The sequence below is a fragment of the Toxorhynchites rutilus genome, chromosome 3 (assembly GCF_029784135.1).
Source record: "Toxorhynchites rutilus septentrionalis strain SRP chromosome 3, ASM2978413v1, whole genome shotgun sequence".
NCBI lineage: Eukaryota > Metazoa > Arthropoda > Insecta > Diptera > Culicidae > Toxorhynchites > Toxorhynchites rutilus.
Window position 1 is genome coordinate 275,365,140 of NC_073746.1, and position 25,386 is coordinate 275,390,525.

A 25,386-nucleotide genomic window follows, 5' to 3' on the forward strand; every position below is an offset into this window, starting at 1 on the left:
TACGCTATAACTCTTTCTAAAGACGCGTCCACATTACGCCAATCGGCCTTGGCCGCCCGGTAAAACCGACAAAATGTGGACGTACCGCCCGGGCTTGCCGACGTGCCGAAAACCGACTCGAATCAAACCGAACCTAACCCGAAACAAGTGGGTCCGGTTCGAGAAAGTCGAACCAAAACAAAACGAAATAAATTAGCGTTGACGACCAGTGTTGCCAATGTTCCAGTTTAAACTGGATTCTTCCAGTTTTTTCTTCCGATCCAGTCAAACAGTTAAATTCTAAAATCTTCCAGTTTTTTCAAATATCATCCATTTTTATCCAGTTTTACAGTTTTACCTATTTTATGTAAAATGAATTTACGATGTATAAATAATATCCCTCAAAGAGATTCCAGGTGATTTTTTCAAATGTCTTCACATGGTTTGAAAAATGTCTTCAAATGTATTCACAATCATATCGGAGGAAAATAAAACTCATAACTTAATTTTGAACAAAGTTTGATAGCTTATTCAATGTTTTTTCTAATAGGTATTGTTATATAGCGCATTTCATTAAACTTACCTTGAGTTTTCGATGTTTATTTCAATAAATGTGAACAAAGAATATATTGCGCCACTGCATACCAAATGTTATGAGTTTAGAAGTGATAATTGGCTTGATAAACCGTTCGTTGATTGAATATAGCCTCAGTTCTTCCACTAAAACGGAGCTGTGATAACTCAATTTGTTAATTTCAGCCTTCAAGTTTTGGTTGTGACTGAAACCATATCCATAAAACTAATTATTGGAACGGTATGTAACCGGAAAAACGTCGATTCGAGAAGTGGTCGTTTGAAAGATCTCGGGTAATCTATTGTATAGTTTAGGCCCAAAATAATAAAAATACAATGTCACAATCATCCGAATTCTAGGGCACAAATAAGCTAATGTCTTCTAGAGATGTATTCAGACTGCTTGAAGTTCACCAGAATTTGAAATAAAAACCACTGTTGGATTGTGAAATATTTCAAGACTGTGTTTCCTCAAAATAAGACGAGATTTTTCTTGTCGTCTGGTGGCACTGCACGATCCAATAGATCATTGTACTCATCGTATTATAGTTTGTCTGTTAGTTGCTCTATTATGTCCATTGTTCGTTAATTGTGAAATAAAGTTTAAGTATGCGTTAAAAAGTATCTCTGTAATTTGAATGTAAAAATGTGCTTTGATTCGAAATCCAAAACGATTCGATCGGGAAAGTGTCGGATGTCCTGTAAAATACAAAAATTAAGACAAAACGTAGGGTTTGACCGATCAACCACTTTGTTGTTGAATTCATTCATTACTTTGCTTGTGGATTTTCTGCTTGGAAAAGTTTGAGAAAAGCAAGTGAATAACCCCGAGACAAAAGTCTCCGTCAATTACTAGGAACAAAAGTAAACAAGTGACACTGATAAAAAGGCGAGCGAATGACACTGTGATAAAAGTCTTTTGACTATATTTTCGGCCAAAAGTTAGAATTTCATGGAAATAACATCTCTCAAACCACGTACGCTATCGTACTGAAATGTTTTCACATATTTCATAATGTCTTCAAAATGTATTCATAAAATGAAATGTCTTCAAAATGAAGACATGTCTGGCATCTCTGATCCCTCACTCACCCTTCCTATCTCTTGATCAATTTTATTTTTTGAAATTTATCGTTCGCTCGATCCAATGTGTATTTACATTGGATCTATCATTCGTTTCTCACACACTCAACTTAGTGTTTTCCTCTTGTTTACGCTTCTGGATTCAGAGCGTGCTACTCTGTCTCTGAATTTATATAAATATCATAAATATCATCAGATCAATTGAACTACCATTTCAACCACAACTGGCAATGTACATAGCAAGAAATCCTACCCAAATAGCCCGTGTTGAGTTTATATAATCATCAAATGTTATAGATCCTCCAAGTAATTCTAAAGTTCAGATGATCATAAAGCCAATATAGTCGGTGTTAAGTCAGAGGAGACCAAGTCGCAAAATTGAAAATACAGGTCAGACTCGATTATATATAGTCGACCATTTTTTTCAACAATTATTTTCAAATCCTATACATAATCGAATCTCAAGAAAACAATTTTTTGATTAATGTGAAACATTAATAGAAAAATAGCTTTTTTGTGATACGATTATGTATTGGATTCGAAAATTACCGTTGAAAGTGAAATTGCGACTATATATAATCGAGTCCGACCTGTATCGAGTTATTGATTTCATTAGGTTAAGTATTTGTAAGCTACATTCCACATTTATCAAATTTGTAAATCACTCGTGCAGCAGGAAATCTCATTTAGATCTTGATAAAATACCAAAGAATAATACCAAAATTGGAAAGAAATAACTCGTAAATTTAATACCAAAGTAACACTCTTTCAGTGTTGCTTTGGTATTGGAAGTGCTCTTATTAGTATTGGAATAATATTGTAGGACCTGATGAAAAACTATTCCTGCATTTCAATATATAGATCTGCTCGAATGATATGATTAATTAATTGTTTTTGCCATTTTATGAACTACATATAAATACTACACGAAGTTTCGAAGGAAATCCTATTGCTCAATCATTAGAATAAGTAAAAAAAAATCAACATTTTTTAAAATAAAACAGTTTTACAGGATCCTGTTTTCTTCCAGTTTTTTTAAGAGCAATCTTCCAGTTTTTTGAAAAATATTATTGACAACCCTGTTGACGACATTGTGCTTCGTGTGTTCGTGACGTGGGGCGTCCACATTACATAACGAACCGAATATGCCGCCTGGTACAGGCCGATAGGCGTCATTCGATATAATGTGAACGCGCCTTAAGACACTATTTCGGTACGACTCATAGTTTTTGAGATATAAATTATCATAGATTTCTCCTACTAAAATCGATACGCCCTATTCAAAAGTTACGCTTGAGCCAAAAAAAAACCAAATTACTGTGGAAAACTCATATTTCCTCCAACCCAAACGGAATACAAACTTTCGATTTCATTTGGAATTGCTCCGCATGTATGATGCATGTAAATGATTTATCATTTGAATTCAATGAATTGCGTAGCCTTAAGTCAAAAACTGAAAACCAAATCAAGTTCGAGTGGTAGTCTGAATCTCACGAACCGCGCTGCGGTTCTTCTCCGCCATATGCACCCAATCGAATGCTTTACGGAATGCTATTTTGTTGCTCATCTCCGGCAGCATCATCACGTATGACTGGCCGCATCGTCGTCGTGTGTTCATCATTCACCGACAGCGAGACTAAACATTCCCAGTGACAGCACCACTATACCAACCAAAACGAGCTGCTGCTCGTGGCAGTTGGTTGTATGCACTTATATAAAAGTGCATATAATGAGAACAGCGCGAGTGCGCGCGCTTCTCTGCTGCTATCGGGAAATGTTTGTAGTCTGTATATTGGCTCGCTGGACTCCTCTTTCTCTCTCGGGCTCTTCCGAATGAAGCGAAGTGCACTCATATATGGCATTTAACAAATATTCGATGTGCTCTTCTTCAACATAGCGCGCGCGAAACTCGTTGAATTGTCTACAAGACACGCGCACCAGCGGCAGCAGCAGCAGCAGAGTTTGTGTTGGTGGTATTGCCAATGCAGGCAGCAATCAACAAGCTAAAACACAGTGCAAAACTTTAGTCCACTTTCAGCCGGTTCGCGAAACGGTTGCACACAAGATCCCTTTCGGGTTGATCGCGCGCGGGAGAGAAGGAGAGTTTCGAGAGGTTCTCGGGCTAGTTCGATCGCCAAAAGATCGTGAATCTGATCGCCTAGTGCCCGTCCAATCGCGGAGTTTTTGTTTTATGAATGCTCTCAAGGAATCAAAAGGAGAAAAAAAAACAAATGTTCCGCAAGAGTGGTTTGTGATTTCTCTCAAATCGCCGATCAAATTCGCGAATAGCGAGTGCTAAGGGTGCGTCCGAGTGGCAGTGAAAAACGCGGAGATTTGCATGTTTTGCTAGCTGAATAATTTCACTATCAATCGCCGAAAGTCTACAGTAGTACATCACTTGGGTAGAAGAGATAAAAACGAAAAAAACCCAGAGCAGAGCCCCTGTGTTCACGGTTTGTTTTTGTAATCGCCGCCGTTACTGCGATTCCAGTTGGTGTGCGAAGAATTTCGTTCTCATCTGTCTAGCCTACCGATTATATCGTCTGGTTGGTAGTAGTTGCATCCTGTGAAACAGAGCAAATTTTCGTCTGATGTGGATTGCAGCTTTTCGGATGCTTTCGAAGCGAAGGATCGGCGTTTTCTATAGCCCCCATAACGATGAACATGTTTATCGTTTAAATGTCAGCTGCCGACGGAGATGGATAATATGTAATATATGGTCATGACTGTGATATTTTCTCACATGTGTAAGTCAGTGCAAACAATCAGGGTGGGTGTAAATTCAATCGAAGAATTTTCTTCCAATTGATTCTGCAAGGATAAGTTTTGCAAAGCGATGATTTAGCTGTAACTGAACATTCTACAATATATACTTACGTTTATGCACTGTAGAGCAATCTCAACGTTTGCTACATAAACGAAACGGCTATCGAGCTTACCTATTGAATCCGTGGTTTTGGTGTAATCATAGAAAAACACGATCATATTTCTACGATTTTTTTTTTGGTGAAAGATTACAAAATTCTAAGGTTTATCGAACTTCATCGTAGCTAGGAAACCGAACAACTACTGATCGGTTCGCGAAACATGGTGAAAGTTAAGAAGGAACATTGTAATATATGCAGTCTGCAGACGTAGGACTACTCCTAACAGGAAATATACCCCCCCCCCATAAAATGAAAATCTAAACACTGAACATGTGTGAACGAAATTAAAGATTTCGTATGCACATAATTCGAGCATTTTTCTTAATAGATTGCGAAGAAGTTTGCATCAACTGATAGGAAATATTTCTACGCACCTTTCACAATGAAGAAAATTTTATTTTTCTTGAGATAAACAATTGAATAATTGTGATTTGTCAAACATTGTCTAAAAGCTCTATATCCCACGATTTGATTGCTACGATTTGTACTCTTCAAATTGTACCGATCAAAAAGAGCAACTAGATTAACAGCGGGATACGATTTCCCCAACACAGAGCTCAAACCCAACGGCCTGTGGCAAGGTGACCAGGGGCAATTCGAGGGGGCCAGAGGCACTTTATTCAATACAAACAAATAACTACTAAGCCAACGGTAATCTAAGGTCAACCTAGTAACATAGATATACAGGGTGTCGACTACTATGAAAAACCTTGAAAATCAGGGAATATCAGGGATTTCAAACAATGTCAGGGAAAATCAAGGAAGAAATGAAATTCCGGCGTAAGGATCGATTTACTGATTAAATCGGTACCAGAGAATCGATCTTTGCTGAATCTATCTTTGAAAAATCGAATGGGTTTCTTTACAACTTATTTACTTATTCTATATGAGTGTCTTTCCATTAAACAATGAATAAACATTTCACATTTATACTCAAAGATGTAACGCATTTTATTTTGATTTTTAGCATGAAGAACATAAAACAAACATGAAAGGTCAGATTTTTTTTTGTTTTCCAGGACATTCATCTTGTACCGTCATTTAATTCAATAAATTAATTGAAAATTATTATTAAAAATTCAACAACTGATATATTCATGCAGAACTCCGCTGACAAAATAATCCCATAAAATAACGTACCATACCTCTTGCATTCATTCAAAATCTTGCTGGACCTGATGTCACTGTTCAATTTCGTCACAATTTTCACTGTCCGCCTAGTGCATGTGATGGTGTAAATATGACTTGCGATCACTTATTTTGTAATGATCAAACTTATGAAACATCTTACCCTAAATTTCTTCTTCTTCTTCAATGGCACTAACGTTCCTAGAGGAACTTCGCCGTCTCAACGTAATGTTACTTCCGTCATTTTTATTAGTACTTAGTTGAGATTTCTATGCCAAATAACACGCCTTGAATGCATTCTGAGTGGCAAGCTCTAGAATACGCGTGATCACAGTGCAAGTCGGAGGAAATTTCTTTGACGAAAAATTCCCCCGACCAGAACGGGAATCGAACCCGAACACCCGGCATGTTAGTTATGACGCTAACCTCTCGGCCACGGGATCACCCTAAATTTACGAACACTGATTTGACAACCCTGAAAAAGATCCAATGTTTATGAAGTTTTTTATATGATTTTTGGTGAGATTACGAAAACAATGTTCACTGAAAAAATAAATTTACAAAAATCGCGCGGATTTCACCTATAGACGACGGTCGTAGTGAAAGGGTTAACATCGAATGTTTTTCTGGAAACATGCGTGACGAGGCGGTTGTGCTATGCGACAAGTTTATGTTACTATGTTTCACTTTGAAAGGATAGCATTAATAAAAATGTTGAGATAGTTAATTCAACGAGTTCGAAATTCTCATTCAGAAAAGTCGTAAGAAAGAAACACAGAAAGGAGTCAAAAGTTTGTAAGAAAAAAAATGCTTCGTTAAGATCGTAACAGTTTCGTGAAATTATCCAAATCAAAATGAAAATTACTCGTTCTGTACAGTTATCTTTGAACTGCACTTCAAAATTTAATTGCGTATTTTTACGACGCTTCTAAGTCGTTGTTTAACTCAATATCAACAATCACAAACAATTCATTTATTCGAAGATATCGACATACGTTAACAAATGTCATTGTATTTTGTTTTAAGAACTATAACTACAGAACTAGCAGAAAATTTTATTACCAGTCTACATCTGGAATTTTTATGAAAAATTACTCGAAGATCAGGGAAAGACAGGGAATTTTATTTTGGATTTTGAGTCGACACCCTGAATATAACTCATCAATTTTTTTTCGCTTTAAATTCATTTGTTGGTAGTCACGAAATCACGAGCAGAACTTATGGTTATATTAGATATGTATATATCAAAACACATAGAGTTTGTTGAAAATGATTTGTTGTATGCTTATAAAATAATAAAATAATGTGTGTTATGCAGGCTTCAATATGGCCGCAGAACAATGTATGGATATTCTGAACATCTTGGGTCGACCGAAACATCTGAATTATGAGGCATGAGGAACGATATTGCCCATGTTTGTATAGGTGACGTAAACGACAAAATGAACAAAATCGACAATACTAGTTGCGTGAAAACACAAAAATTTATTGGGTTGGGAACGAAGCTCCTTGTTTATTGTACTATCTGACTCTAGCAAGATAGCTTTGAATTGTTCTATCCCCATTGCCATGGGGTTCGTGAATCTTTTTTGCTTTATGCCTCAAATCGAGAATCCCAATGGATTCAAATCTGTCGAAGAGGCTAACTACAAGTCTTTAGGTATGAAGAATGAAGTCTTTAGGTATGTTGATGAGGTAGTAATTGATGTTGGTTTCAACACCTTACTCTAGAAACAATAGACAAATACTTTGTAGATTCTGTCATTTTGTGGATTGTGAATCTGAAGAAATTCTATTCATCTGAAAAAAGTATCAGCGGAGGAGTTCCTTACATTTAGTAACCTTGTTTTTCCTGTTTGCTTCCTAGAATCTGTGCCCTCTAGGTTTTTTAACGATCTGAGTCCCAAATTTTCCTCCATTACATTCCTAATGGTTCTGCGGTCACGTGTGCTCTACTAACTTTTGAGTTCGAACACTACCAGGACAACCAGTATATTTGCTGCCTTTATCCCCGTAGAGTATGATATATTGAAGACCGACATATTCCTTCATGTATTGTAGCCGCCACTACTGGTGAGGTTTTAGCCTTGCAAATGCAGCGATAAAAGTCGATTTCTTTTATGGTCCATTTTTCCACCACTCACTACATATCGAGAAGAAACTTTGACAGTTAGGATGGATATTGTTTACAAGTATTTGTCAACCCTGTAAACTAGAAAAATTAGCATAGAATGTTGATAGAAATCTACGGCATGGATTCTTTTCGACAAATTGCAATGTGATTCCAAAAATTCAAGAGCGGTAATTTTGATGTAGAAACGAGGAGTGTGGAAGGCATCCGAAAGTGTTTGCAGACACTGAATTGTATACCACATTGGACAAGGTATAAAAAATGTCATTTCTGCATCGGATCATAAGCGGCACGAAAAAAAAATCGGTTAATGTTCACACACCTGGTATACTCGGCAAAAACAGGGAGCAGGATTCATTGTGCGTAGATTCAACAAGCTCCGTGTGCTCGACGAGCTTTCTGAATGTCGAAGTCGTATATTCGGAGAAAGTCGTGTTTACTATGGGCCTTCAAATCCCTAATTCCGAATCCGTTCGAAGTGTACCATGTGCAGATCACTTGTAAGGTCAGTTGTAAGCTGTGGAAAAATTCTATTTTCATAATGGGATGTAGTATCGTTGTAAATCAAAAAAAGCGTTCTGCTACCAGTCGTTCGATTTGTAGACAATGCCCAAAAATGCCCAAGTGTTTGGAGACATTGTTCGGGGAAACTACACGAACTTGTGCGCTTTCAGAGCCTTTAGAGTAGGTATGTTGCCTCATGATCAACGGCAACAAGATTCTATGAGCGGCTGACCGTTGGACCGTATCATCTGGACTGCGACTAGGGAACATGCAAATCCTTTCCTTCGTGCGCCGATGATGGTGTAAGAAAAGGATCAAACAAACAAGAGATACATTTTTCATTCACATCGCGACCCACTGGATAAAATTTCGCTGTCGCAGTAATACACATGTGTAGGGCCGTCATCTTACCCCAGCTAGGAGGCCGCTCTTAATTTATATGCAAAACAGACTACTGGCTCGGCAGAGGGGCAAGGCAAGACTCTGAGGCAGGAGACCAAAGAGTAAATAAATAACAAACGCACACAAAAGTGAAGCGAAATGATGCAATAAAAATTCAAGCACAGAAAAAAGTGCAATAAAGTAGCGGCAACTTGCCGGGGAATAAAGTGATGTGTGACAAAATAATCCTTCGCGCACGCAGCGCAGTCGAGAAGTTCGTAAATAAGAGCCTGAACATGTTAGTAAAAATTTGCGCTCCTCGATTGGACTTTGGAAAAACGCGAAAACAATATAAATATTGCTGGCGTTTGATTTTTTGTTGTTCCCTGTTAATGTTCATTCGTTTGACGGCCAGTTTGGTAGCTTGAGCAGTTCCTGTGAAATTGTCGCATTACTAATTATTTTTGCTTGCAATTTTTGAATTGTTGTCGTCCGATTTTAGCTGAGTGTTTGTGTTCGAGTGAACAAGAATTTTGTGCATAATTATGACTGGAAGGAGGTGAATGTGGTTTTGAAAATGATGATTCAAATTAAGCTTGTGGTGCATATTTTATACCGGTGTACTGGTTGAATGCATTTGAAAAAAAGTTGTGTTCCCTGCTATCTCAGACACTGAGAAAGTCATGTTTTTGCTAGATGTTCTCCGTAGATGTTGTGTTTTTCGTGCGATTTGTCAGATGATGGATGACTCATTCTTCTTCCTCGCTCTTTGTCCTATTGCGGGATATTGTACGAGATGGACAAAACAAGTTATACTGAACAAAGATTGCGCGATTTTTTCTTCAATCTTGTGTAATTATTCCTCACTGGAAAATTTTAGCCCTAATTACCAATGAAAGATATAACTATTTACTTTTTCGCCTCAAGATACATAAATTTTTACTATTTTTTACTGAATTGGTATGCTCACTTTTTCGTCTCCATTTGCCATAATTTTGCACCAGGCGAAATATAGATAAAATGACAGAAACTGACAGATGATCTTGCACGCACATCGGTTTGAGGTGTTATTTCATTGTAGCGTCGAAATATGTCGAAATGTTTAGTTTCAGAAGTTAATAGCAAAAGTTTCAAAAAAGGGTATGACACTTCATACGCTAGGCATAATGGGTTAGCCAAGTAGACATTTTTTCATTTAGTGTAAAGCAAAAGGTCTATTTCGCAAACTGATAAACTTCTGTTCTCAGAAACAAATCTCGCTATTTGATGGAATGATTGTGTACTACTCCATAAATCCCGTTTAAAAGAGCCCGCTAAAAATGGCATCAATTATTTCCACGTACAAGCAAGCGGGACCTTTCCCCTTTTGGTAAATCTATCAACATAAGATCAGCCACAAACCACATTTGATCCGTTGACGACTATTCGCTCTGTTGCTTCTATTGCCCTCTCAGAGCTGAATAAAACATTTTTAACGACACCTTTTGACTGTCATAGTAGTATACTTACTATATGTATCTCATGCTATTATATATGTATATCAACTAAACGTTTATTGTATTAAATTTTGTAGTATTTCGATCAGAGTTATTTCAAGGGACTCTCGAAACACAATTTTTTTAAACACTTTTTTCTTAAATGAGCGTTGGAATCGATTCCCTCTCATTAAGATCGATCGAATCTGGGACCGTTCAATTCCTATTTAAATGTCAGAATATGTTGAGGTCTTTATTGATTTCGTCCGATTCCAAAAGATTGTCATATTCGGATTATTTTCGATTATCACAACAACGAACCTAATTCTTCCGTGTCCACTCTTTCTCCGTAAGTATCCAGTCGACACACGAGGAACGGGACGGCGTCGCGTCTGGATGACCTTGTCGCGAACGCGTATGTACTACTGGGGCACCCTTAGTACCCCCGCGGCTGTTACCATTTCCATTCTCCGCTACTGGAATAGCTGCTGCACATACACGGATCGCCAACAAAGCTGCAACCCAATAATATATTTCGCCGTGGTTGGAAACAACCACAGAGGCGTGCACCGTATACAGACCTCTCCCCCTCCTACACATTATTTTCTCACTGATTGTGTTGCATGCAAATCTCGCTCGGTGCCGGCAAGTTTGGTTGTCCACTCGATTGATTCCGTACAGAGGTTTAGCGGATGGCGGAACTATAAGGAACCGCTGCCGCTCAGTATTGATTGGTTTGATTTTTTTTGAATGTGAAGATGGAATACAGCAGTTTATGGGGTCACTTATGGGTAGCTTTCCTCATTTCGTTGTTACAAAATAGAAATATGGAGATAGCCATCCACGCGAGTTCAGTTTGGGGTATCAGAATGAAACAAAACATGTAGCTCCGGATAAATAACCTAGTCGCAAGGTAAATCAGATTGGATTGAAACAGGATTGTCTTGGAGCATGAAAAAGTTAGCTGTGTAACCAAAGAGAACGTATTGGTCGCGATGCACAGTGATTCAAAGCTTCAATTACGCGAACATGATTGAATTGCGGTTGAAATATCTGTTGTAGGATGATATTGTCTATCACTTAGTATAACTATTTTATGCACTTCGAAAGAAAGATAGCGAAAAAATCATTTCGATTTGGTTTTGATGGAATCTCGAATTTTTCTTCGAATACCACTCATCATACATTCTGTCAAATATATACCGGGAATTTGTAATTTTAAATCTGAAATCCCCTGAACATTTTTATTTTTTTAAAGTTGGTACTAAATCTTTTTTACGTTAGTCTTAATGTCAATTTTAAACGCGATCTGTCATTTAGTTTGTTTACAGCGTCATTAAGAACAGGTTAAGTTTATCTGGCTCGGTGTTTTTTGATACGGATAATTCTACTGGTCAAAGATATTGTGTGAAATTTTGTGTGGCGTACAAAATTTTTTGTGCTGAAACATTGAAAAGGTTGCAGAATACATTTGTAGACTCAACTATGTTGAAAACACAGGTGTATGAAAAGTACACTCGAAGGCGGTCGAGAAGAGATGACGAAGAAGGAAGACCATCTACCTATTCAACTGATTAGAACATCAACCAAATAAAAGAAATGCGGCTCGGGAATTGTCATTTAAGTATGAGACAGCTAGCCCATGAATTACATATCTCTCACGAGACCGTCCGTCATATTTTGGATGTTTTATTTTACATAAGAAATATCGCAGCATGACTAGTACTAAATGAGCTCGATTTTCTTCAAAAATTTCATCGCAATCAAGTGACTGGAGACATGCTTGAACGATCAAATTCTAATCCCACGTTCATCCAACACATAATTACTGGCGACGAGATATGGGTGTAACTTTTGCATATTTTTCCTTCAAAACGGGATCGATGACAGGATTGTTCGTTGGAAAAAGTGTATTGCGTTTTGGACCACTGTGCGCCGATATCATTCGGAAATGATGTTGTTTCAGCACGTGAGTGCTAATACGACGATAGGTTGCAGTATTTAACAGCCCGGTGTTTATTTTTACACTATGTAAACCCTACCGTTGTTTTCGAGATCAATCGGAATAGAGCTAAATTTTAATTTTTTAACATTTCACATTTAGGAGAATCTGTAGCTATAATCTACAATTGTAAAGCCGTAAAATACAACAACGTTTTATTAAAAGTTTGATATTCGACTTGTTGAGTTCTCCCAATGAATTCCAAACAATAATAACCTCTAACCAAATTGATTACCCGCTTGAATGTCTCTCATGCGGACATGTTCTCGAAGCTACTCTTTATATGGTATACGCTAAACGCGAACCACGGCTGCATGCCGTATTTAGCGAACTTTTTTTTTGTAACTTTTCTCCATTGTCGAACATTGTTCCTTCGCTGCCTCAGCTCTAGCTTCGCGTAAGTGTGGCCTTGAAAATCGCTTCAAATCTCGCGAATTAGTTTTTTTTTCTATGGTGTAATGATTCAACTTTTTTTTCCCCATGCGATGGCTTTGTTCGCTAGCGATCATCGTGAACCAAAGCTGTTGTTGAGGGCCAATAGTGGTTATTTTTGCATACGCATACTTTCGAAGTCATGGTAGGGTTGGATTTTGGGATGATTGATCTGAGTAGAAATGTGAGTACTTTCATCTGAAATGACGCATGAATTCGTTGCTTAGGTTGTTTGACCCTTGCTGGCTTTTTGAGCAAAACATCGCACGAATATTGTTCGTTCGTACATTCTGCTAAAAAACACCAAAACCAAATCATTGATCATTTGAGAGTTTATCGGAATTATGTCATTTTGTTTGTTTACATCGCACGAATATTGTTCGTTCGTACATTCTGCTAAAAAACACCAAAACCAAATCATTGATCATTTGAGAGTTTATCGGAATTATGTCATTTTGTTTGTTTACAGTGCTCGATTGGGTCTTGCGAAGGAATTTGTCTCGAATTTTATACTGAAATTCAAATTTTGTCTGCCGAATCGCTGAGAAGATTACAGTATAAGAGCAGATTCGTTGAAGAAGACCAGATTTGTGAAAAAATGTTAACGAACTTCTTACCAAAACTCATATGATATGTTACCGGATGATTCGTGAAGATCCGTTCTTGAGGAATTTTGATAGAATAAAAATGCAGGTGGTTGTATATTGAATCAGGCTGCACTTGTTACGATAAGGCCGTTCAGAGATGAAGGATCCTTTCCAGGTTTAATTCCTATTCCTATTCCTAATTCTATTCCTAATCCTATTCCTATTCCTATTCCTAATCCTATTCCTATTCCTATTCCTAATCCTATTCCTATTCCTATTCCTATTCCTATTCCTATTCCTATTCCTATTCCTATTCCTATTCCTATTCCTATTTCGAGATTTCTTAGGACAGACAATCTTCCGAACTTCCGTAATTACTACCAATCGATTAATATTAGGCATTTGTTCGAATGCTGATGACATGACCACAATGGAAAAAACTGACCTTTTTCATGTGGTATCAGTCAATTGTTCAATGTGAAGTACGGCGAAATATTTCCCGGACATATTTGCCCAGAACTTTAGAAATTTTTTAAATACATTAATATACATCCAGGTTTTTTTTACGCGGGGGATAGGTACCACGGAGAAAACCGCGTTAGTTGGAAAATCCGCGTAAAAAAACCATGTCACCTAATGATAGATATCAAACGGGACTATCCTTACGTAAAACGGAAGTAAAAAGTTGACTTTTGTTCGCTTCCGATAGTCCGTAGTTTTTTCCTGCAATTTCGTTGGTTACTGGTACACCCAAAATTGATTTTTAGCTCATGTTTTGTCATCCCGATTCATGACATAAAATGAGACATAACATAACAGAAAATGTCATGACTCACAAATACTGGTAAGCATTTGTATAATATACATGATACAGCAGTATAAGATTGATACGAGCAAGCGAAACAAAAGACAATTAAGCTTTCCGCATACTTTGACACATACACGGCCCAGACCGAGATAGATATTGCTCTCCTTCATGCGCTTCTTTTTTATTCTTAGAAAACACTTCCCAATTTCATTTTATAATCAGGTGCAATATTGTCACGTATTTGCTGAACAACTGCTGAAGTATCATTAGCCTTGTGGATAGCGTGGTCGTGTAAAATGGCTTTGCATTCCAGCCGGCCTTGGTTCGATCCCAATTGACGTCGTATGGACTTTTTTTGCACAATCCCAAATGAAATGAGAAAAGAAAACAGAAAGAGATGTCTGCACGCATACATACAAACCATTTTTAGGCTTTTAAAACAGCTCATTATTTGCGCATTTGACTTCCAACACACGGAATGGCATCATTTCTGCCAACGCTAGTTTGGGTGTAGCTATAGTTCGGTTTTCCTCACGAATGAGGTCATCTGTTGTTGCTAGAAGATTCCCTTGTGATTTGTACACTCTAGTGCCGATGCACGTACAGTACCACTGTTGGTCGGTTCAGAGCTAAGTAGACAGGGAAAGACATTCACGAGTCGCTGCCCGTAAAAACCCCGTCTCGTTGTACCGCCCGGTGAGCTCCTCGTTACCCAACACCTAAAATCACTTAAGAATCGTGATAAGGTGCGGCACTAGTTTCCTTCATAAGCGCTAAGCTCCGTTACAAGCACTAACTACCGTAATATGCTCTGAGGGAGTATAAGAGAGAAATGTGAGCTGAGGGAGAGATGTGATATTGCACTGCACAATGGTCCAGGAGATGCATTTAAGTGGAAAATAGCATTTTGAGCTCGACAGTTATTCTCTAGACAAAAACTGTCTTTGACAAATTTGTTACATATGATAGAGCGCTCATTTTTATGTTGCCAAAAATAGGGTAACTCATTTTCGATGAAATAAAAAATCTAACTTTCTTATCTCTATAGGTAGAGGTAAACATATTTTTTATAGAACAAAGTTTTGTTTTATCTCTTGAAATAACATATAGCGCCTTTTTTCTAAGTTGCGTTAGGGTCACCATTAAAAAAAATGTTTTTTTTGCTCTTTTATATTTCAAATTCTACATACAAACCCAAAAAATACGCTCTCTTCAATTGCTTGTCATTCTTTCTGGGGCAAACATAATGTTTGTTGACGGAATTTGAAAGAACAAATTTCACTCTATATAATATGTGATTTTCAAAGATATGTTATTTTTTTGTATTTGAGTAAATTAAAGTTGAAATCATGAGTTTTTGGGTGAAAACCCATCAATAGCTTTGAGCAGGATTAAGATATTGACGAATTCTGCATCGCAAAATGTTGGTATTGATAAGCACTAAAAGTCGTACGAAGACAACTTTGATGTAGAATTTTAAATATAAAAGTTAGAGTAAAATGACTGGTTTTTTCATGGTTACCCCAATGCAACTTAGTTAAAAAACAACTCTGTGGGAGATATTTATTCTTTAGACATAAACTGTCTTCGACAAAATTGTTACATATGATAGAGCGCTCATTTTTATGCTTTCAAAAATAGAGTGACCAAAATTGTCGATGAAATAAAAAAATCTAACTTTCTTATCTATAGAGATAGAGAAAAACATAGTTAGACAATATTGTAGCCCAAATTATTGTAATCAACTTTGAAGAACAAAGCTTGTTTCTATCTTTTAGTATAATCGATTTAGCGAATCGATATTCGGGAATAAACTCAAACGCCGATTCTTTTTAGCGTAATGCTTCAAGGTAGAAATTTACTGAATAATAATTACAAATTGTATAAGTCTATCGTATGTAGGAACTTACAAATTCGGTACGGCTTCAAGCCTTATTACTCTCTGAACGAATATCCTGAATTCCCCTTTAAGGGTCCTAATCATGGATTTCAATTTGATGAATATTGGTACTTAATTAGAATAGGAGGGAACTTACTTTTAAAATGTATTGAATAGGCTTTTTTAAGGTTAATTCAATTGTGGAAACATAGTTAAATCTTTAGGAAATCGTACGTAATAATAATTTGTTTTATCTACCTACGACAGCTATAGTATAGTATTAATTAAATATAAATCATAAATCACTTCAGAAACTATTGGACACTTCTATAAATTGAATTAAATTGTATATAACCTTTTATTCTTTTCTTCTCAAATCAAAAAAAAACTTCTTTTTTTACGTCAAGCATTCAACCGATCTCGTTTGCTTATACCTGTGTCAGTACTCCAACTTTTACATTTCGAATTCTATATCAAAGTTGTCTTCGTACGACTTTTAGAGCTTACCAAGACCAACATTTTGCGGTGCAGAACTTGTCAATGTCCTAATCCTACTCAATGTTATTGATGGCTTCTCACCCAAAAACTCATGATTTCAATTTTAATTTACTCAAACACAAAAAATAACATAGTTTTGAAAATCACACATTATGTAGAGTGAACTCCGTTCTTTCAATTGCCGCCAATAAACTTTGTTTATGTTTGCCCCAGAAGGAATGGCGAGCAATTGAAGAGAGCGTATTTTTTGGGAAGAAATATCAATAACTTTGAGTGAAGTTGAGATATTGACAAGTTCTACATCGAAAAATGTTTGTATCAGTATGTTCTAAAAGTCTTTGGAAGACAGTTTGTATGAAGAATTTGAATTATAAAAGTTATAGCAAAAAACAGTTTTTTAATTGTGACTCCAACGCAATTCAGAAAAAATGCGCTATATCTGTTATTTCAAGAGATAGAAAAAAATGTGGTTCTACAAAGATGTCTCAAATAACTGGGACTACAGCATTGTCGAATTATGCTTATCTCTATCTATAGAGATAAGAAAGTTGTATTTTTTATTTCATCGAAAATGTTGGTCACCCTATTTTTGGCAACATGAAAATGAGCGCAGTATCATATGCAACAACTTTGTCGAAGACAGTTTTTGTCTAGAGAATAACTGTCGAGCTCTAAATGCTAATTTCCACTTAAATGCATTTCCTGGACCATTTTGCACTGGTATTAAAAAACTCGTAAACTCGTAAAAAACCGCGTTAATTGGAAAATCCGCGAAAAAAACGCATTAATTGGAAAATCCGCGCAAAAAAAACTCGTAAAAACGGGTAAAAACCTGGGTGTATTGTTGCAATAATTCTGTTTTGTCATGAGCAATATGGGAATAAAATTTAAAATCATCGAGACATCTTATTTATTCAAACCATAAACATTATTAATACATAGATTGGATGAAATTGAAAACGCAAGGAAACCACTTCGGCCACTCTTAATAACACCTCGAATATACATGTCATGCATGCAACAACTCGCTCATTCATAATCGCCTTTTAAGAGCCTAATCACTCCCCAATCACGGAACTGTCTTTGTTCCACTCCCTCGCGAGACAAAACAGCATTGATAAGAAATAACGATAGGCCACAAAAAGTGTGCAAATAAAGCCTAACCCTCCAGCACGGAAAGTTGCCCCCCACCTTCCCTTCGAACATTCGCACATGGTGTCAATCAGTTTGGCATATCGCCGCCGCCGCCACAGTCATCGTCATCATCGGCATCATCTGTCTCAGGGTCATCACGTCAGTTAACCCAATTCCGCCGGGAAGCTACACTGCACTTTTGGTGTGTGTTCTCCCGAAGGTTGTCTGCTGCATGTAATCCCCGTCGCTCGGTCCTCTGACCGCCGCTACTCTCTGCTGTATGACGTGGGGCGGTTATCAGTATCCCACCCCGTAGTCCCGAGTCGTAAACCAGGCGGGGGAGAGCGTGATGGTAATAAATCATCCAATTTTATGCAATTGAGCGGCAGTCGCGTGGGGAATTTTGCAGTGAAACCGTTGCTGGTTGGCGGGCGTTCCGATAGCGGTTCCGTTGTGGGATTGGGTGTGGGTTTGTGTATAAGTAGCTTCATTTCAGCTCGAAATCCGATCAGTTGAAATGCTCTGTTTCTTAGTAAGCCTACTATCTGTATAAACTTTGTACAGAAATCAATCAATGTATTCCTATAGAATAACGGGAGAGTTATAATGAGCTCCAGTGTAAACAAACGAGAACACATGCCGACTACTTTAGCAGCTCTTGTGTGAAAGACACATTCCCACAAAAGTGCATCTATGAAATGTGAGAAAAGTTTCTGTATCCGTAGGACACAGTGTTTGTGTTAGTTCCAATTCGTCTATCTTCAGAGGTGACACAGAAGCTACCGGTTTTTTTTCGGTAACTTCGATCAGCCCGAGGTAGCTGGTTTCACAATGCTGAAAAAGGATAAACCGATGCTTTCAGTGGCGGCGATCATTCAGGCGCAGGGCCGATGGGATCGTACGTTGCCCTTGGCAGGGCTAGCAGGTATGTACTATTGGGAGAAAATTATGAAGCTAAATTTCCCACCTGATATATAAATTCTAGGAAAGAACCGTTCTCAAGCTATTCGACCAACAATAGAATGTAAACGGATGACACAATTATTCGCTATACACTATGTTTCATGACGTTAGAATCACTTATTTTTCTTGAGTTTGCAGGGATATGCAAGAACTCGGCTGAAATGATGTATATAGATTAGGGTATAGCAACTATCTTTGCTTATAAAACAGACCACTTTAACTTTATTCTTTTGTTCAGGCCCGAACCGGAAACAAACAAATACAAAAAACATAAATTTCATAATTTTGAATCAAGTGGAAAAGTGGAAAACTATGGAGTGATAATTTTCCACTTGGTTTCATACGAAATTGATGTTAGTTTTCATAACTTTCGTATGAATTACAATAAGTTTATAATTCATAGGTCATCCTAAGTACTCAACCAGCTCACAACTTGTATCTCGTATCTGTATCTTTTGCTGAAATTTGTATCTCGTACCACAGAGAGAAAACTGCTGGTTTAAGCTTTTCAACATTCCGCAATGGTCTAGGGAACGAATTCAAGTGGAAATTTGCTCAACAGTTATTCTCTTAACAAAAACTGTCTTCGATAAAGTTGTTACACATGATGATATGATGAGTGTAATGAGAATTAAATATTCCCTTCTGAGTGTCGTCAAAAAAGATTTTTATGTTTGCCCTAGAAAGAACGGCAAACAAATAAAAAGGGCGTATTTTTGGGGGAAAATATTGATAACTTCGAGTTGGATTAAGATATTGACAAGTTTTGCATTGCAAAATATTTGTTTTGGTAAGCTCTGAAGACCGGCTGAAGACAGTTTGCATGTAGGATTTGAAAAATAAAAAATAGAACAAAAAACTTTTTTTTCATGGTGACCGTAATGTAACTTAGAACAAAAGTGCTGAATTGGTTGTATTGAAGATAGAAAAAAACTTCGTTTGAAAAAGTTGCAACATTGTCGAACTATATTTATCTCTATCTATAAAGATAAGCAAGTTAGATTTTTTATTGTATTGGTCACCCTGTTTTTTACAACATTGAAATGAGCGCTTCATCATATGTAAGAACTTTGTCGAAGACAGTTTTTGTCTAGAGAATAACTGTCGTGTTCTAGTTGCAAATTTCCACTGAAATTCGTTCGGTGCATCATTGTGCACTCCCTCTCTATTTGTTTGCTGCATTTTCTCTCCGTAAGATAACTCCCCATAGGTTCTCGATCGGTTTTCGATCAGGTAAATAAGGTGGCTCATTTAGAATCTGAAGTCTCTGTTCAATGAACCATGGCACGGCTGTCCGGGTTTTAGGCCGTTGGAGAATGTTTTGCCACGTCAAGAACGACCATCACCCTCTTCATCTGACGAAAGCATCTACAAATAAAAAGGAATTGTGCTCGAAAATCATTATTTAAGTTTGAGAGAGCTAACCCGTGAAGTAAATATCTCACACGAGACCGCTGCTGTTTTGGGCATGAGAAAAATCGCAGCACGGCTAGTGCCAAAAGGACTCAATTTTCTCCAAAAATTTCATCGCTTGATTAAGTGGCTGAAAACATACTTGAACGATCAAATTCTGACTCCACGTTCACCCAATGCATAATAACTCTCCAGATATGACCCGTGTGACTTTTCATTTCTAGTTTCCGAAATTAAAATTACCGCTTGGTGGGTCCCGTTTTGATAGTATTGAAAACATAAAAACGAATTTGCTGAATACAGGAAATTCCTAAATACAGCTACAAAAAGTTTTTCGATGACTGGATTGTTCGTCGGAAAAAGTGTATTGCTTCAGAAGGGGCCTGTTTTGAGAGCGCTAATATAAATTTAGATGATGAACAAAGCATTTTCTTCAATACACATATTCCCGGTATATATTTGACAGAATTTCGAAATTTTTTGACGTAGGACGTCGTTGATTTCTTTATGGGTGGCCCACTCTACGAAAAATTTAACGGTAAATCAAGGGATTTCAAATACATACTATGCAAAATCGTTATTGCGATATATGTTATATTATATACCATTAGATTGGATTTTTTTTGGAATAACACACAAACAATGAAGACAGTAAAACAAGTAAACAATTCAACGAATAAGGAAGGTATGCATTTTATATTTTACTCGCTGCTTGCTTTGTGAGGTAAGAGCAACAAACAAATTGTTTGCGTACAATTTGGGCATTATTGTGATCAAGTTAATCAAAAAGATTGAACAAACGATCGTCCTTTTTCATAACAAGGTCATATGAATTGATGCTGAATGAACTGATTGAGAGCGAACTGTTGGGAACGAATGAAGGGCACCTGAACTAAATACATGCGAAAAACAGATTGCCCTGGACGGAATGGATGAATATAACAAGAACGCTTGGAGAAAACTAAAAAAATATTGTCATTCACAAGAAAAATGCATGTAACATGTGGCTTATTTTGTTAATGTATTCTTAATTTTGAATTTCAAATTAGGATTGGGTTCATTGCAATTAAATTAAATTTTCAGCAAAGCTTTAAGGAACACCATAAAAAGTATGTGATTTTCGAGATTTTTTTCAACGAGAAAATAAATTACTATGATAATTTATAATATATGCACACAGTTTTGATATATATAGATATAATTTACTTAGTTTTGTTGTTAGAATATTTGAAAATTAATTTAACATTGTAGTAATCTTGAGGGTCTAATAATTGAAATCGAAACTCTTTCTCATCTGCTCGACCAGTCCCTCGTGTTATAAATTTAACAATCGAAAAATCTGTACCTATCTGTATTTCAGGACAAAATCTGTAATCTGTACCGCACATAATCTGTACCGCACATAATCTGCACCGAAAAAATCGAAAAAATCTGGAACATTCCAGATAAATCTGTACATGTGGCAACACTGCTCTCTACTCCATGGTCTGGATTCCTTATTCGTTCGATGCGTATGCAGAATTATTTCACATTCAGAATCAAAGGACAGGAGATGACTTGTAAGATGGCGACAGTCTGTTATCCCCAGAGTTTTTTTAGTTAATAATAGTAAGAAAGTCGAATTTCGTTATTTGTGTTGGAGTATCAAAAATTACACTGTTTTGAGTAGGCAGAATTAGATGTTAATAGTCACTGAACCATATATGTTTTTTTTCTTCAAATAAATACTAATAACGCCAAAAAAGTACACAATAGCAATACAGTTCGGACTCGATTATCCGGAATTCGATTATTCGGAGCATTTAAGTTTTGATTTTTATCAGAAATTTTAATTAATTTGTTAATATACTTTATAAATATGATTATTTGAACATAATTGAACGTAGCTAGGAAGAGGAGGTGCTGGAATAGGGGTTGTTCCATACAACTAGTTTCGATTATCCGCAGTAGATTTATTTACGTTGAAAATACCAACTTTAAATGAATACTTTGATTGAATATTTGAACATACCTAATATTATAATTTAATGAAACATGGATATAGCTAGGATGAGCAGGGCCCGTTTAGTATGTTTGAATCCGGTTATGCACAGTGAGTCATATATAATACACTGAAGTCGCTTTTTACGCGGTTTTATTTCGCGCGGTTTTTTACGCGACACATATCAAACGCGTATAAATACAATATGCTAATGGATGTGACTTTTCAGCAAATAAGTTTGTATTGTATCACTGATTAGTAGCTGACAAATAAAAGGAGATACAGATATCATGATTGTAGCATGCAAAAAAAAACAGTAAATCAATTGTTAGAATATGGGTTGCATTTTAAACTTATAATTCGTTGTTTGTTAGATTGTTACACGGATTTGGAAGACTACCCGGCTTATTTTTACGTGGATTTTGGAATTTACGCTGTTTTTTTTACGCATATTTTGGAATTTACGCGTTTGTTTCACGGTTTTCTTTTTAGGTTTTTGTTTAGGCGGAACATATCTCCCGCGAAAAAGCGACTCCAGTGTATGGTCATGCGAATAATCAAGGACGCAGTAAGGAAAAAGAAAAATTGGGGTAGGAGTGTTGAGATTGTTGCCAAGGATACAAAATAAGTGATAAAAATTTTAATACGCTTGGATAGTCCTTTGATTTATTGGATTCTTAAAAGATGTCTAATTTCGATGTTACAGAATTATCGCAGAATTGATTTAATAAAACTTGTTTGCCAAACTATTATTTATCACGGTTTAAAAACAAATTCATGAGCAACGATGTGCATTATAGTGCCAATGAAAATGGTCATCTCAAATTTACGAATGGGACTTCCTGAAAAATAATTGATTCTCTCGAAAAAATACACTATACAACATTTTAGCTCAACCGGACATTATTTCCTGTTGTCGCAATGACGCCAAAGTTTCAGTCTTTCGAAATCCCAAAAATCAGTCAAGGGGAGAGTGCATGAAATCGGAGTTTTGAAAAAAAATGTTGATGCAAAATGTCATCAAATTGCATGAAATATCGAGATCTACTGTCATCTCGTTTTTTTTGTCATCTAAATCATATGTTATTTTCGGTATAAAACACGACGGATCCTGGACGAGTTTTAGGACCACCTTCCTCCCATTTGCTGCGATTGAATTCAATCACTTTTTGGAGTGAACACTGAAGTTAATCTTTGTTTCCATCCAGTCTTCATTCATACTTACTGTAGTGTTCAGTTGGAAATTTTCCAGGATGTGTAAATGCCCTGTGAGGTCTCCTTCTAGAAAATGTTTTACACGTTTCAGCCTAAAAGCCCCTTTTTTCGCTTCAAGTTGCACATATTGGTGCAAGGGTAGAAGGTATAAAAGAGCATCTAGGGCTTTGGAGGGTGCGCTGGGCATTGCATTATTGATAAGCATGCCAGACGTTGTAGTTTATCGAGCTTTTTCTCAACTGTGATTCGTGTAGTTTTAGGCCATCACACAAGCGAAGCATATGTTAGTCTGGGTCTCACCATTACCGAGTAAATCCAGTGAATCATTTTCGGTTTTAGTCCCCACTTCTTCCCGAGAGCAGTCTGGACTTTAGATATTGCATACTCCAGTTGGTCGTTCCAATTTAGCTTTTAGTCACCTGAATATTTTGCGCGTGAGTACGAGAGGATTATAAAAAATTATGCCTTCTCGTGATAATGTTCTATTCTGTTCTGTTCTTGTTCTGATAAACAAGAGATTTCATTTTTGTTCTGAGCTAGAATCTTTGATAATTTTATTTCTTAGTTCGAGTATAATAATTTGGCCAACCTCTGTACTTTGAAAAAGTAATTCTTCCGACCGTGGGTTTTGGGTAGAAAAAATCCGAACAAACCATCACATGTTTGGTACATCGAGCAATGCGCGGTCAGTTCTGATCTTACGTCTTGTTCTCTATACACTTCATGATGAAACGTAAACGCATTTTTATTTCAACCATGCCACTACAACGCCTTCTCATTTCTATTCATTTCAGGTATGTTTCAACATCTTCATCTTCTGAGGCATAACATTATCATCCGTATGAGCGTATGTTCCGGAACTCGACGAAGAATGCAAAACGTATACACTTTCGACAACGGGAGATGGAAAACTGCAGATAGTTACAACTTATTTTGCTCCAGTTTTTCCTGTACGGTAAGCCACCACCACCATATAAGCCAGCCTGCATCGAGAGCATCAACAACATTCCATCGTTGAAAATAAAAGCTGAAGTAACAACGAGGGAGAATGGTTGGTGGAACATCTTCTACGGGAGCTCCATATTGGTTGTGTTTGGTTTTCACTGATGTGCATCAAGCGAAAAGTGAAAATTGTAAAAAAAAACAGATTGTCGGTACAGCGATGGAATAGACCCACACAATGTAGCGGCTTTTGGATCGAAATCGCGAGACGCGCCAAATGGCTGGTGGAAAAACCTTGACACTGGTTAGGGCTTAAATGGCGAATTTTCGATGTTCGCGGTTCGCTCACTGAAAATCGTTCTTATCATGCATCCACAGTTATGTGTTCAAATTCACATTGGCGGTTTATGTACTGGCAATATAGAGAAGGAGAAAACAAACTGCATCGGCATCTGTATTGATGTTTCGATGTACAAATTGCAGTTCGACAAGCAGAGCAATATAACAACTGTTTACTCGTTCATTTTTGATGAAATAAAGATGCTCATCGTGTATCACGCGTTCGTCGATTCAAGCAATGAGAGATGGGATATTTACTGCGAATCTCACAAGAGCGAATCGGAGCGATTTGTAAGGGCCATGTGTCTACCGCGGCCCCGATGTATCAACGCTCTACTCATCCACCCAAACAATGACAATTATGATGATGATGTTGGCGAAAACACAAAAATAACTGCACATAACATTTGCGAGAGCAGACATGCGCGGTTGTGTCGCTCATGTTCGATATGCAATGCTTCTATATCCATCAACCTGTGTGTACCCAAATTCTTTAATGCAACTTCCCCTTCCGAATTCAGGGGAGATATCGTGAAATACATAGCAAGGCAGCGCAGTGTTCAACACATTGAGTAAGAGAGAAAAGTTTTCCTTTCCCAACCCGGACCACCACCCTCCGAGGACCTGCGTAATACCACCGAATGGTGGACGTATATAGCATTTATCGATCTCTAACAACCTTCATGACCTTAGTCAATTTTTTCTCGATTGACTTGCTTGCTCTCCTTGTTAATGTTTCCAAGGACTCTCGTTGTTCCTGGGGGATGAATTGAGGGACAATTTTGCTGACGCAACTGGTTGTTTGGGACAAATGTGTAAGTAATGTTGGCCTTGTGGGTGACCGAGGGACCTATCCTTTGTTTTTTTCTGTTAATGTTGCTGAAAACAGAACCAGCAGCGTGAACATACCAAGGATTGGCAAAAAGTGTAATATGATTATTTCGCTGTTTGTTTTTCGATGTTGTTCTAGGTGTGATCTTTCGTGTTTTTGTTTGGATAAGCTTAATTGACA

General features: G+C 37.1%; 1 protein-coding gene across 2 annotated transcripts in view; it reads left to right on the forward strand.

Moving 5' to 3' along the window:
• The window catches only part of LOC129772856 (protein ultraspiracle), a 124,036-nt gene that overhangs the window by 64,163 nt on the left and 34,487 nt on the right, over positions 1-25,386 (forward strand). The window contains exons 1-2 of one of the 2 annotated variants that reach the window (XM_055776371.1): positions 3,647-4,088; positions 18,110-18,446. In XM_055776371.1, the coding sequence (XP_055632346.1) occupies positions 18,353-18,446 (94 nt within the window). In that variant the 5' untranslated portion in view covers positions 3,647-4,088; positions 18,110-18,352. Of the gene's footprint in view, positions 1-3,646; positions 4,089-18,109; positions 18,447-23,887; positions 24,049-25,386 lie in introns of those variants that run through there. The other variant, XM_055776372.1, reaches the window with a different exon arrangement.